The 14241-nt window shown below is 43.3% G+C and overlaps 1 protein-coding gene across 1 annotated transcript in view; it reads right to left on the reverse strand.

Moving 5' to 3' along the window:
- Window positions 1–14241, reverse strand: part of RFWD3 (ring finger and WD repeat domain 3) — a 55074-nt gene that overhangs the window by 38603 nt on the left and 2230 nt on the right. The window contains exons 2-3 of the mRNA XM_011962325.1: window positions 10529–11048; window positions 1244–1446 (exon numbers count right to left, since the gene is read on the reverse strand). Coding sequence (XP_011817715.1) covers window positions 1244–1446; window positions 10529–11046 — 721 coding nt within the window. The 5' untranslated portion in view covers window positions 11047–11048. The remainder of the gene's footprint in view (window positions 1–1243; window positions 1447–10528; window positions 11049–14241) is intronic.

The raw sequence follows: 14241 nt of genomic DNA on the forward strand, positions 1-14241 counted from the left end.
GCCACTGTACTCCAGCCTGGGAGACAGAGTGAGACTCCGTCTCAAAAAAACCAAAAACAACAAAAAAAACAAACCTTCAGGCCTGGACAACATAGGGAGAACCCCATAGCTACAAAAAAAAATAGCCAGGTGTGGTGGCACACACATGTAGTCCTAGCTACTCAGGTGGCTGAGGATCGCTTTAGCCTGGGAGGTCAAGGCTGCAGTGAGCTGTGAATGAAAAACAACAAAAAAACCCCCTTCCATCAACTATCTGGTTGTCTGAAATACAGTTTATACAGGAAGGCAAAATATTAATATATTCCTGACCCTTTATTTACTAGTTTTTGGAGTAATTAGTTGGGGTTCTAACAACTTACGATAGTGATAAATGAGGTTTTGGAAAATTACATAAATATGAACTTACAGATTTTCATTGATTTACTATATTTCAATTCATAATCCAAGAATATTCTTTCAGTAGGAAAATATACTGAAACAGCACCCTCTGGGGATCAGAACGTTTTTAACGTAAGCAGGACATCTACTTTAGGGGTCTCTGCCTATGACTGTTAAATAAAGTTCCACTTGCGTAACACATAACATTATACCAGGACTCCAAAGAGTTAGCCTAGACAGGGTGCTGAATTTACAAAACTTTTAAATAAAGAATCTAGGCCGGGTGCTCATGTCTGTAATCCCAGCACTTTGGGAGGCTGAGGCAAGTGGAACTCTTGAGCTCAGGAGTTTACGACCAGCTGGGGGAACATGGAAAAACCCTGTCTCTACAAAAAAATTTAAAAAATTAGCCAGGTGTGGTGGTGTGTGCCTGTAGTCCCAGTTAGTGGGGAGGCTGAGGTGGGAGGATGGCTTGGGCCCAAGAAGTGGAGGTTGCAGTAAGCTGAGATTGTTGTTGCTGCACTCCAGTTGTCATTGGAGGGACAGAGCCAGACCTTGCCTCAAAAAAAAAAAAAAAAAGAAAAAGAAAAAGAATCTACTTTCTCAGATGTCTAAAAAAGTGAAAGAGAATATAAAATACCATTAAAAAGTGACTGACTCACTGGGTCACAAATTACATTAAGCTCTAAGTCAGATCAAATCCTCTCTATATAATTATGGCCAGTGAAGGCTCTATAAAACAGGAATCCACAACACTTACGGGAGAAAAGGGAAAGTGTCAAAGCACAAATCTAGTTTCTAGCCTTCTGAAGTTTAAGCTTTGTGGATGTTAGCCTTGTGAGTCCAAACCTGGTAAAATACTGACCTTCTAAAATGACAGCTCCAGATTCCTCTGACTGGTCAACAACCCCTCCATACTCTGCAGAGCTGTCACTGTCAGAATCAGAACTACTAGACACCTGCAAGTCTTCAGACACAGGATTCCTAGTCTCTGAATCATAAGTGGTAGCTGGCAAGTCAGGTTGGGTCCTGCTCACCTGAAAGTAAGCATCCAATGGTGCTCTGAACCTATGTACACAGAAAGACAACAGAATTACAGTACAATGAACTATCATCACAAAAACAATCTATAGTGATTTGAAGTAAATCCTATCACTTCAACCCATCTCCAGGCCATTAACTGCTGCCTTTGAAAGCTGAAGCAGGAATAGCAGATAAGGCGAGACTGGCCTCCTGGATATTATCTTTCACCACTCAACCACTGCTACATTAGCCCACACAGGAGCTTGATCCTACTGTTAAAAGCCAATTCTATTTTACTGGCTATCTTGGCCATACTGTCAGTATCTTTAAAGGACAAACTCAGCAATCTGTATGTTGGTATTAGGTAGCTGAAAAGGGAGGTGAGCAAGAAGAAAAAGGGCTTTGTTGCCCAAATATGGCCTCATGGGATTTTGCTATTGCAGCCACCTAGACCAAGGTATTTTGGAGTACAGTACAGAGTCTGGCTTCTATAATTTCTTCATCTCTCATTTTAGGACAGTATTTTTCTTTTAAAATTTAAATAATGTTAGTTTTAAGATAAAAAACATAAATAATAATATGGTATCAAAAAAATAACTTAGAATGATGAGAAGATCTGGGGCCAAATCTAATACTCCAAATCTATCTTGGCTGGCTGAGTTTAAAATAACCACTACTGTACCTCAGTTTCCCTGATTCCTGGAATAACAAAGCACACTCCAGCTTGAGCTGAGGAGTTTGAGGCCACTTATGTCACAGAATTAATGAAACTTTATATTTCGTAGAGACAGGGTCTTACCATGTTGGCCAAGCTGGTCTTGAACTCCTGACCTCAAATGATCCACCCACCTCGGCCTCCCAAAGTGCTGGGATTACAGGCATTTAAGCCACCACACCCAGACAAATTAATGAAACTTTATACTACAGCCAGGCATAGTGGTATGCTCCTGTAGTTTCATCTACTTGGGAGGCCAAGGTGGGAGGATGGCTTGAGCCTGGGAGATTGAGGCTGCAGTGAGCCACGACAGCGCCCATACTCCAGCCTGGTTGTCAGAGCAAGACTTGTCTTAAAACAAAAAAACAAAACAAAACAAAAAACCCAGAAAAATGACACCCAAAAAACTTGGGAGGCCTAGGCAGGAGGATCACTTGAGCCTGAGAGTTTGAGGCCACAGTGTGTGAGTTATGATTGTGCTACTGCACTCCTGCCTGGGTACAAGAGTGAGACTCCATCTTCAAAAAAAATAAGAAGAAAAAATAAAAATTAAAAAAACAGCTGACCGTGGTGGCTCACGCCTGTAATCCCAGCACTCTGGAAGGCCAAAGCAGGAGCACTGCTTGAGGCCAGAAGTTTGAGACCAGACTAGCCAACAAAGTGAGACACCATCTCTATTAAAAAAAATGTTAAAACAAAAGGGCATTCTAACCTTTAAAATATACCACCTCACTAATAATTACTAAGTATTACTGACAGGCGACCTACTGTAAGTTCTAATAATTGACATTAAATAAAATATTGATTATTACCCAGAAAAATTGTTGGGGACTGCTTACACAGAAAAATTTTGATTTCTAATAGTTTGGGTGCAATTTATTGATGAATTAGGGCTTTCTACTAAAAAAAAGATGACCGAATGCTAACTAGAACAAACACTACTTAGTGTCCAACTCAATAGACAAGATTTTTTGCCCTTTTAAAAAAAGAAATGTCAATAAATCGAAAGAAGAAATAGCAATCAAGTTGCTTTCTTTTTTGGAAATTGAGATATAATTAATATACTACAAAATCCACAATTTAAAAGTGAACAATTCAGTGGGTTTTTTTTTGCTTTTTTTTTTTTAGCATAACCACAAGGTTATGTAATCATAATCATAACCATTTTCTGGTTTCAAAACATTTTTGTTACACCTAAAAGGGACCCTGTACCCACAAGCAGTCATTTCCCCTCCTATTTGGTAGTCATGTCCTCTCCTTCATTCTTGATTTTAGTACTTTGAGTCTTCTCTATTTCTTGGTCAGTCTAGCTAAAAGTCTGTCAATTTTGTTGATCTTTTAGAAGAACCAACTTTTTGATTAGTTCATTTTCTCTCATTTTTTTATTCTCTATTTTATTTATTTATATGCTAATCTTTATTATTTTCTTCTGCCTGCCTGTGTTGGGTTTTGTTTGTTCTTTTGATTATTTAGGAGTGTGTTAATTTCCACATGTTTGGTGTGCAAGAATCACACCCATGTAAGATGGTGAACTTAATCAGTAAATGTTGTGTATGTTGACTGCTCCACCGACCAGCCATTCCCCTCCCTCCCTCTCCTTGGGCTTCCCTATTCCCTGAGACAAAACAATACTGAAATTAGGCCAATTAGTAACTCTACAATGGCCTCAGTGTTCAATTAAGGGAAGAGTCATACATCTCTTACTTTAAATCACTAAGCTAAAGTGATTAAGCTTAGTGAGGAAGGCATGTCAAAAGCTGGGATAGGCCAGAAGCCAGGCCTTTTGCACCAACAGCCAAATGGTGAATGCAAAGGAAAAGTTCCTGAAGAAAATTAAGTGCTACAAGCAAGGCTGATAAGACAGCCTTATTGTTGATATGGAGACAGTTTTAGTGGTCTGGATAGAAGATCAAACCAGCCACAACATTCCCTTAAGCCAATCCCTAATCCAGAGCAAGGCCCCAACTCTCTTTAATTCTATGAAAGCTGAGAGAAGTGAGGAAGCTGCAGGTGAAAAGCTGGAAGAAAGCAGAGGCTGGTTCATGAGGTTTAAGGAAAGATACTGTCTTCATAAAATAAAAGTGCAAGAAGCAGCAGCAAGTGCTGACATAGAAACTGTACCAAGTTATCCAGAAGATCTAGCTAAGACAATTGATGAAAAGTATCTACACTAAACAGATTCTTAGTGTAGATGAAACAGCCTTCTATGGGAAGAAGATACCATGTAGGACTTCTGCAGCTAGAGAGAAGTCAACACCTGGCTTCAAGGTTCAAAGGACAGGCTGACTCTCTTGTTAGGGGATAATGCTGCTGGCGACTTCAGTTGAAGATGATGCTTTTTTTTTTTTTTTTGAGACGGACCCTTGCTCTGTCGCCCAGGCTGGAGTGCAGTGGCGTGATCTTGGATCACTGCAAGCTCCGCCTCCCGGGTTCACGCAATTCTCCTGCCTCAGTCTCCTGAGTAGCTGGGACTACAGGCACCCGCCACCACACTTGGCTAATTTTTTGTATTTTTAGTAGAGACGAGGTTTCACCGTGTTAGCCAGGATGGTCTCGATCTCCTGACCTTGTGATCCGCCCACCTTTGCCTCCCAAAGTGTTGGCATTACAGGCGTGAGCCACCACACCTGGCCTATGTCTGTGCTCTCTAAAAGGAACTACAAAGCCTAGATAACAGCTTATCTGTTTAGAGCATGTCTTACTGAGTATTCACTGAGTATTTTAAGCCCACTGTTGAAACCTACTATTCAGAAAAAAGGATTCCTTAAACATATCACTGCTCAGTGACAATGCACCCAGTAAACCAAGAGCTCTGAAGGTGATTAATGTTATTTTCATGTCTGTTAACATAACATTCTGCAGCCCAACTTTCAAGACTTTTTATTTAAGAAATAAGGCCGGGCACAGTGGTTCACACCTGTAATCTCAGTACTTTAATGAAACAACATCTCTACAAAAAATAGAAAAAATTAGCTGGGTGTGGTGGTTTGTGCCTTTAGTACCAGCTACTCTGTAGGCTGAGGCAGAGGATCACCTGAGCCTGGAGAGGTTGAGGCTGCAGTGAGCCATGATCACACCACTGTACTCCAGCCTGGGCAAACAGAGTGAGACCCTGTCTCACAAAAAAAAAAAAAAAAAGAAAGAAAAGAAAAAAAAAGAAATATTTTGTTGTGACTCTTAGTTGTGGGGAAAAGCTTTTTTTATTTTCTATATTTTTTTAATTTCTTAAGATGATAGCTGCCAGTGATTCCTCTAATGGATCTGGACAAAGTAAATCGAAAACCTTGAAAGGATCCACCATTTTTTTTTTTTGGAGACAGGGTCTGGCTCTGTCACTCAGGCTGGAGTGCAGTGGCACGATACTGACTCACTGGAACCTTTCACCTCAACCTCCTAAGTAGCTAGGACTACAGGCATACACCACCAAGCCCAGCTAATTTTTGTATTTTTTGTAGAGACAGGGTTTCAACATGTTGGCCAGGTTGGTCTTGAGCTCCTGAGCTCAAGCAATCTGCCCACTTCAGCCTCCCAAAGTGCTGGGATTACAGGCATGAGCTACTGTGCCTGGGGGATCCACCGTCCTTGATGCCCCTAAGAACATTCATGATTCATGGGAGGAGGCCAAAATATCAACATTAACAGAAATTTAGAAGAAGTTGATGTCAACTCTTACGGGTGACTTTGAGGGGCTCAATATTTCAGTTAAGGAAGTAACTGTGGCCGGGCACGGTGGCTCAAGCCTGTAATCCCAGCACTTTGGGAGGCCGAGACGGGCGGATCACGAGGTCAGGAGATCGAGACCATCCTGGCTAACACGGTGAAACCCCGTCTCTACTAAAAATACAAAAACTAGCCGGGCGAGGTGGCGGGCGCCTGTAGTCCCAGCTACTCGGGAGGCTGAGGCAGGAGAATGGCATAAACCCAGGAGGCGGAGCTTGCAGTGAGCTGAGATCTGGCCACTGCACTCCAGTCCGGGCGACAGAGCGAGACTCCGCCTCAAAAAAAAAAAAAAAAAAAAAAAGGAAGTAACTGCAGATAGAAACAGCAAGAGAACTAGACTTAGAAGATGTGACTGAATTGATCTCATTCCTAGATTTTCCTTTACCTCTTATTGGTTAGTTTATTGTTTATCCCACTGAATCTCCATTACCTTAGGCAGGCCCCAGGGAAAATGATTTAGGCTTTTCACTCTCTGCATTGCTCTGAGTTAAGAGCAGTCTTGCAAATGGGGTTTTCCAGAGAACCACCAAACAGGTCACAGAAAGATAATTCTCTGGGAATGAGGCTTTGAAGGTGCTCCAATCCCTCTGGTGCCTGCCAGGCTGTTGGTTTTTACTATGATTACAGGCAGATGATTTTCACAACTACCAAGGAGCTGGAGAAGGGGACAATAATAAGGAATGCCATAGAGCTCATTGAGATTTGACTGTTTTTCTTTAAACAGCCCTCCCTGGATTGCTGTAAGCATTCAGCCAGTTTCCCAAATTATGAAAAAGTTGATCCTGACAAATTCTGCCAGTTGTTTCACTTTTACGGAGATAATTCTCTGTGGTCCTTACTCTGCCATTTTCGCTGACATCACCCAGGTTTTCTTTTTCTTTTTTTTTTGAGACGGAGTCTCGCTCTGTGACCCAGGCTGGAGTGTCATGGCGCGATCTCGGCTCACTGCAACCTCCACCTCCTGACTTGGTCTCCTGAGTAGCTGGGATTACAGGTATGTGCCACCACACCCGGCTAATTTTTGTATTTTTAGTAGAGACAGGGTTCTGCCATGTTGGCCAGGCTGGTCTCGAACTCATGACCTCAGGTGATTTGCCCACCTCGGCCTCCCGAAGTGCTGCGATTACAGGTGTGAGCCACTGTGCCTAGTCAGGTTTTCTTTTTAAACGGTGCTAAGCAACTTTACCAACTCCATTTCTTGAGATTCTGAGTGAACAGCAGCTATAGCTACATAAGACTAAACACATAAGAAAAGCATTTTATAAGAGGATTTAATCAAATACAAACTAGAGTTAGGCTGTTGACACGTATATCAATAGAATTCTACATGGAACCCAGTAAAAAAGTGGTAAGACACTTAAAAAAAAAATCACTTTTAAAACTGCTTTTATGTAGTAAAGAATATCCAAAGTCAGGCAAGAACACAGGAAAGGAGAACTACGAAAACCAACAGGAAGCAGTGCTAGGGTTTCTCCTTGGGAGCACAGATTTAGAACCCAAGAAATCCTCCTCCTTCCCTGCACTTACCGTCTTTGAATTAAATATACTTTGCTCCTTCCTTACTCTCTGTAGTCCTAGACTCCATATGCTCCACGAAAACAATATTGTAATCTGTGTTATTCACCAATATATTTAGGGCAAAGTTTAGTCTCTCATACGGAGGAGTGTTATCAATATTTGATGAATGAGTGATGACCCCCGCAGCCAGAATGAAACCGCCTCAAAAAAATAAGAAGGGAGTCTGTGACCTCAGCTAAGCCTGTTGGGAAGAATAAGCTCACTACTTAGCTTTCTGTAGCTTTGGCTTCTTGGCTGACTGTGAGTCAAAAGCTGTTCACCTTGGCCCAGGCTTTCAACACCTGGCCCAGGGACAGTCTGTCAGATGAGCAAATGTCAAACACTACACTGAGAAATTCATCTCAAGAAATTCAGAAGTCACAAGTGATTAGTCCTGGGAAAGCTCATACTTTAGGGAAAAAAGTTTTAATCACATTTATCTGGCTCCAGAACTGATGTTATTTCCATTGAACTGCACACTTCCTGACCTTTTAGGTTATTCCCTTTGTGGACACAGATTATGGCTGCCAAATAGCTTGACTGACATCTTTCAACATTTAAATTCTGTATAACTCTTTCCCTGAGCAGATTCTGTAAGAAAAAAAAAATTTTTTTTTTAAGACAGAGAGTCATTCTTGTCACCCAGGCTAGATTACAAGATCTTGGCTCACTGCAACCTCTGCCTCCTAGGTTCAAGCAATTCTAATGCCTCAACCTCCCAAGTAGCTGGGACCACAGGTGTGTGCCACCACACCCGGCTAATTTTTTGTATTTTTAGTAGAGATGGGGTTTCACCATGTTGGCCTTGAACTCTTGGCCTAAAGGGATCTACCTGCCTTGGCCTCCCAAAGTTCTGGAATTACAGGCGTGAGCCACCATGCCCAGCCATATCGAGCAATTCTCTCACTAGAGTTTGGCTTCTGTGTGGCCCTCTAGTGATTCTATTTTTCTTTGTAAGTTGGCATCTGGTTTATAAGTGCCACCCTCATGTTGGTTAATACAAGTCAGTGTGCCTGACCAAGCGGAATCCACTGCCTCCCTGAACAAGAATGAGTGCATGGATAAACAAGACTGAGGACTACTGCAAGAGGCCTCCTGACAGTCAGTCAGTTCCTGAAGACACTACTCACAACTCTCAGCCATGGAAAGTTAGCCCATATTTACTTTGGCACGGTCCCCAAATTACACCATAAGGTGCCTTCACCTATAACACAAATGTATGAAATCTTACTCTGCCTTTATAATGTGAGTAATGACATCTTAAAATAACAGACTATAGGCTAGGCGCAGTGGCTCACGCCTGTAATCCCTGCACTTTGGGAGGCCAAGGTGGGCGGATCACGAGGTCAGGAGATCAAGACCATCCTGGCCAACACGGTGAAACCCCGTCTCTACTAAAAATACAAAAAAATTAGCCGGGTGCGGTGGCGGGCGCCTGTAGTCCCAGCTATTTGGGAGGCTGAGGCAGGAGAATGGCGTGAACCTGGAAGGTAGAGCTTGCAGTGAGCCGAGATTGCGCCACTGCACTCCAGCCCAGGTGACAGAGTGAGACTCTGCCTCAAAATAAATAAATAAATAAATAAAATAACAGACTATAGCCAGGCCTGCTGGCACACGCCCGTAATCCCAGCTACTCAGGAGGCTGAGGCACAAGAATCACTTGAACCCAGGAGCCAGAGGTCGTGGTGAGCTGAGGTAGAGCCATTGCACTCCAGTCTGAGTGACAGAGCAAGACTCTTGTCTTAAAAACAAAACAAAAAAAAAACCACAGTAATATGCATTTGCAACTCTTGTCAACACAGAACTAGGCATCTGTCATCCTTGATGGGCACTACAGACACTGGAGCCACAGTCATGGCAAGCCCAACATTAAAATCAGCAGGATCCATGAAAAGGAATGCTGAATCCAGATTCAGAAGGCACAATTCCAATCCAGCCTTATCACAACCAAATCACAAATTATCCCATCGGCTTCCTCATTTGTAAAACATGAGTAATGGATGACCTAGCTACCCCTTTTTAGTACCATCTCAGTATTTTCAGTGTTAGAAAACATTGGCATGGTTGTGTATGCCTGTAGTCCCAGCTAATTAAGAGGCTGAGGTAGGAAGATCGCCTGAGCCTGGGGAGGTCGAGGCTGCAGTGAGCTGTGTGTGATTGCACCACTGTACTCCAGCCTGGGCAGCACAGTGAGACCCTGTCTCAAAAATAATAGTAAGTAAAAGAAGAAGAAAGAGAAAACAAAGGGATTTGATCGAAGCTTCCTCCATCTGCCTGTGTAGAAAACAGGGCAGATCCAGGTTCCAATACCCATGCTAACTCCTCTATGCTACAGCTATGAGACCCTGAACAAAGCTCTCTCTCAGGGTACAAGTTTCCTTCACATACAAATTAGAAGTTGAATTATATTTCTAAACATATTGAAAACACTTAGAAGACCAAATGTGAAATAAAATACTTTAAGTAAAGTAAGAAGTTAAAAAAACAGACAGGTTTAATTAGTTGGGGGTGGTACCATGCGCCTGTAATGCCAGCTACTCGGGAGACTGAGGCAGGAGAATCCCTCGAATCTGGGAGATGGAGGTTGTAGTGAGCCGAGATCGCACCACTGTACTCCAGCCTGGGCGACAGAGTGAGACTCCGTCTCAAAACAAACAAACAAACAAAAAACAACAGACAGGGTACAGGCAATTGTTATTCTTCATAACAACCCTACTAAGACTTGACAGCTAAGCCCTTCAAGAGGCAAGTTCAAACCAAGACTATGAAAGAAAATTAATTAATTGTGCCTCTTGGTGGAATGCCAGTGAATAATGAATTTGGGTGAGTAGAGTAGATTTGCAAGTGAAGAAAGAGTTTTTGGTGTACAAGACACAATCTGAAGAACAGCCAATCTCTACAAAGATTGCCAACAAACTACCACCTAGTTTTCAAGGCACAACCGTTTAACTTATACCCTCATTACTTTGTGAAGTAAGGCAAGCAATTTTATTTCCATCTGACTTATGAGGAACTGGGGGTCAGAAGTTATCTGACTTGCCAAGAGTCACCCTGTCAGTCCTTGAATGGCAGAGCCATTCCTATCACAATTCCTAGTACAGCAATGATCACAGACTTATTCATATATTGATTTACCTGGCACTGTCTGTCCTCTGAGACCCTCCGGCTCTTGCCCTCCGTGAAGCAGATACCCTCCTTCTTGTTCTCATTGGCCCTACACTGTGGTTTGAAGATGAAGGTCTCAGGAATTCCAGCATGCCATGAAGTCTCTGCAGTCCACTGATGAAGTTGGTCATTGAATGCAATGAAGATGCTCGCATGGTGTGATTAGCATCAGATCCCTGCCTATGTTGTTCTGAAGTTCTTGGATTGATGTTCTCCACATTGTCTTCTCCCAAGACCTCCACTTCTGTCAGGTCAATAGACAGTTGTGGAGCAGGCTGGAGTAGGGGTGGTGTCACTTGGCTGCCAATCACTTCAGCAGGAGCTGGCTGGAGGATGAGTGGTCCCTCTTGGCTGCTGACCACATCAGCAGGAACAGGCTGGAGGAGGGCTGGTCCCCCTTGGCTGCTGGCCACGTCAGCAGAAGCTGGCTGTTCTTCAGCATGATTTAACCGTACCTGAAGATCATATTCCATTGCTTCATGAGCCATCACTAGGGAAACAATTATTTGCAAAAAGTATTAATAAAATAGATAAAACATGCTATGTAGGTGACAGAATCATATTTAATCTTTCTGATTTTATGCTTCATATCATTCTTAGCAAGACTGAGAAGCTTCAAGAGAAGATTTTAACTATTTAAATTTTAAGTCAGAAGTGTTTGGTAATGGACTTTCTTCTCTATAACAAGCATTTATAACCAGTTTTCCAGTTTGTCCTTAGAAAACGTGAAGTCCTGTGATCACAGTAGTATCTTCCAAAATAGAAAGATCTATAAAGGATAAACAGAGAAAGGACATTTTTTACACTTGCAAAATTAACTGAGTTACTAACTCAAAATGGAAATTTACCTGATTTTTCCAAAAAGGCTAAGCAAACTTTATCCTATCCCTTTCATTTTTGTTTTCCATCTCTAATTCCATCATGTTCGCCTATTCAACAAATATTAGGCACCTATGTTCTTTTCATGTTTCCTGTCTTTTTTTTTTTCGTAGTTTTCTTTTATTTATTTATTTATTGTTTTGAGATGGAGTCTTGCTCTGTTGCCCAGGCTGGAGTGCAGTGGTGCAATCTCGGCTCACTGCAAGCTCCGCCTCCCAGGTTCAAGCCATTCTCCTGCCTCAGCCTCCCGAGTAGCTGGGACTACAGGCGCCCGCCACCACGCCCGGCTAATTTTTTCCTATTTTTAGTAGAGATGGGTTTCACCGTGTTAGCCAGGATGGTCTCAATCTCCTGACCTCCTGATCCGCCTGCCTCGGCCTCCCAAACTGCTGGGATTACAAGGGTGAGCCACAGCGAAGGCCCCATGTTTCCTATCTTTAATTCCATTACATCATTTTGAAAACTACCACCTAGCTTTTAAATTAAAAAAAAAAAATTTTTTTTTTTTGTTATATAGATGAAGGCTTCCTATGTTGCCCAAACTGGTCTTGAACGCCTGGCCTCACCTCCTCATGCACCAGGACAACAGGACTGAGCCACTGTGCCTCTCTACCACCTAGTTTTTAAAGTATATCAGTATAACTTATCCCCTCAATTACTTTGTGAAGTAAGGCACGTGCTTTTATTTTCATCTGACTTACGAGGAAATGTGGGTTCAACTAGTATTTATTAAGCACCTGTTATGCAGACAGACACCCTAGAGGCCAAAACAAGTAAGACCCCATGTATCAGAGTTAACATTCTAGGAAGTAAGATGTCAATCAACGAATACATGAGAAAATTATAGATTATGATGTTTGGGGTTGAGGAGACAAGGAGGACCAACTAAGACACAACTCTGAGGGAAGTAGTCTTTTAAAGAGTGAAAACTGGGCTGAGGCGTGAAGGATTAAAAGAAACTGGCTCTGCAAAGAGCCAAGGAAGTTTCAGAAGGAAATCAGTGCATAATAGGTCCCTGATGAGCATGGGTTTGACTGATGAACAGGACACCATCATTAAAAGGCCCATGGGCCTTGGTAAGGAGTTTCTTCTGTTAGAGACAGGGTTTCACCGTATTAGCAGGATGGTCTCGATCCCCTGACGTGGTGATCTGCCTGCCTCGGCATCCCAAAGTGCTGGGATTATAGGTGTGAGCCACCGCGCCCGGCCAACAGTCAAGTTTCTTAAAATCACCAGAGCAGGCCTGGCGTGGCCTCCACAGGATGGAGAGTGGCGCAGTAGTGAAAATAAATGGGAAAGAGGCCGGGCGCGGTGGCTCAAGCCTGTAATCCCAGCACTTTGGGAGGCCGAGACGGGCGGATCACGAGGTCGGGAGATCGAGACCATCCTGGCTAACACGGTGAAACCCCGTCTCTACTAAAAATACAAAAAAAACTAGCCGGGCGAGGTGGCGGGCGCCTGTAGTCCCAGCTACTCCGGAGGCTGAGGCAGGAGAATGGCGTAAACCCGGCAGGTGGAGCTTGCAGTGAGCTGAGATCCGGCCACTGCACTCCAGTCCGGGCGACAGAGCGAGACTCCGCCTCAAAAAAAAAAAAAAAAAAAAGAAAATAAATGGGAAAGAAAGTCTGCAAACTGAACCATGTGAGATACTTTAAGTTTTAAACATTTTTTGTATAGATGGGGTTTCCCACGTTGCCCAGTCTGGTCTTGAACTCCTCAGCTCAAGCAACCCTCCTGCCTCAGCTTCCCAAAGTGCTGGGATTACAGGAGTGAGCCACTGCAGCTGGCTAACTAAAAGCTTTTAATATGTTTCTAGGGTACAACAACAGTCTCCCAAGAATTGTGTGCCACAACACAAGACCCAAGCTACTTGCGTAGATGTACTTAAGAGACATTAAGCAACTCAGCCTTCAGGAAGACAAAGGGTAGAAACAGACTAAAAAGAGCAGAATCTAAGGGGCCGCCACACTGTCTACTCCCATATGGTTATTTAAATTAAATAAAAATCAAGTTCGGCCAGGAGCTGGGGCCCACACCTATAATCCCAGCACTTTGGGAGACTGAGGCAGGTAGCTTGAGACCAGGAGTTGGACACCAGCCTGGGCAACATGGCAAAATCGCGTCTCTACAAAAAATACAATTAGCCAGGCGTGATGGTGTGTGCCTGTGGTCCCAGCTACTCGGGAGGCTGAGGCAGAAGAACCCCTTGAACCTGGAGGGTGGAGGTTACAGTGAGCCGAGATTACACCACTGCACTCCAGCCCGGGAGACAGAGTAAGACTCTGTCTCAAAAAAAAAAAAAAAGAAAGAAAGAAAGTTCCTTTGTCGCGCAGGACACATTTCAAGTGCTAGAGACCCACATAGGGCGGGTGGCTCCCATTCTGGACAGCAAAAATACAGAACATTTTCCTTGTTGCACGAAGTTCTATAGAACGGTGTGGTTCTGGAGCCGAAGCTTCTTAACCACTGTAGGCCAGTCGGAGGTGCCTAAAGCAAGAGACCATGAGCTGTGCACCCCAAACCTTGAGCATGTCACACAAATGCTGCTTTTTATGTGTGCTGTGTCGGGGTTCAAAACGTTAACCTCAGACTTGCCATCTTTATTCTTCAGGTTTCAATCAATGCCCACAACAGGCAGGGTTCAAATCTTTGCTCTGGCCAGCGCGGAGGGTCACGCCTGTGATCCCTGGATATTGGGATGCCCAGATGGATGGATCGCTTACGCTCCAGTGTTCGAAACCAGCTTGGGCAACACAGTGAAAGTCCCATTTCTTTTTTTTTTTTTTGAGACGGAGTCTCGGTCC

Source organism: Colobus angolensis, unplaced genomic scaffold, assembly GCF_000951035.1.
Source record: "Colobus angolensis palliatus isolate OR3802 unplaced genomic scaffold, Cang.pa_1.0 Scaffold116, whole genome shotgun sequence".
Lineage (NCBI taxonomy): Eukaryota > Metazoa > Chordata > Mammalia > Primates > Cercopithecidae > Colobus > Colobus angolensis.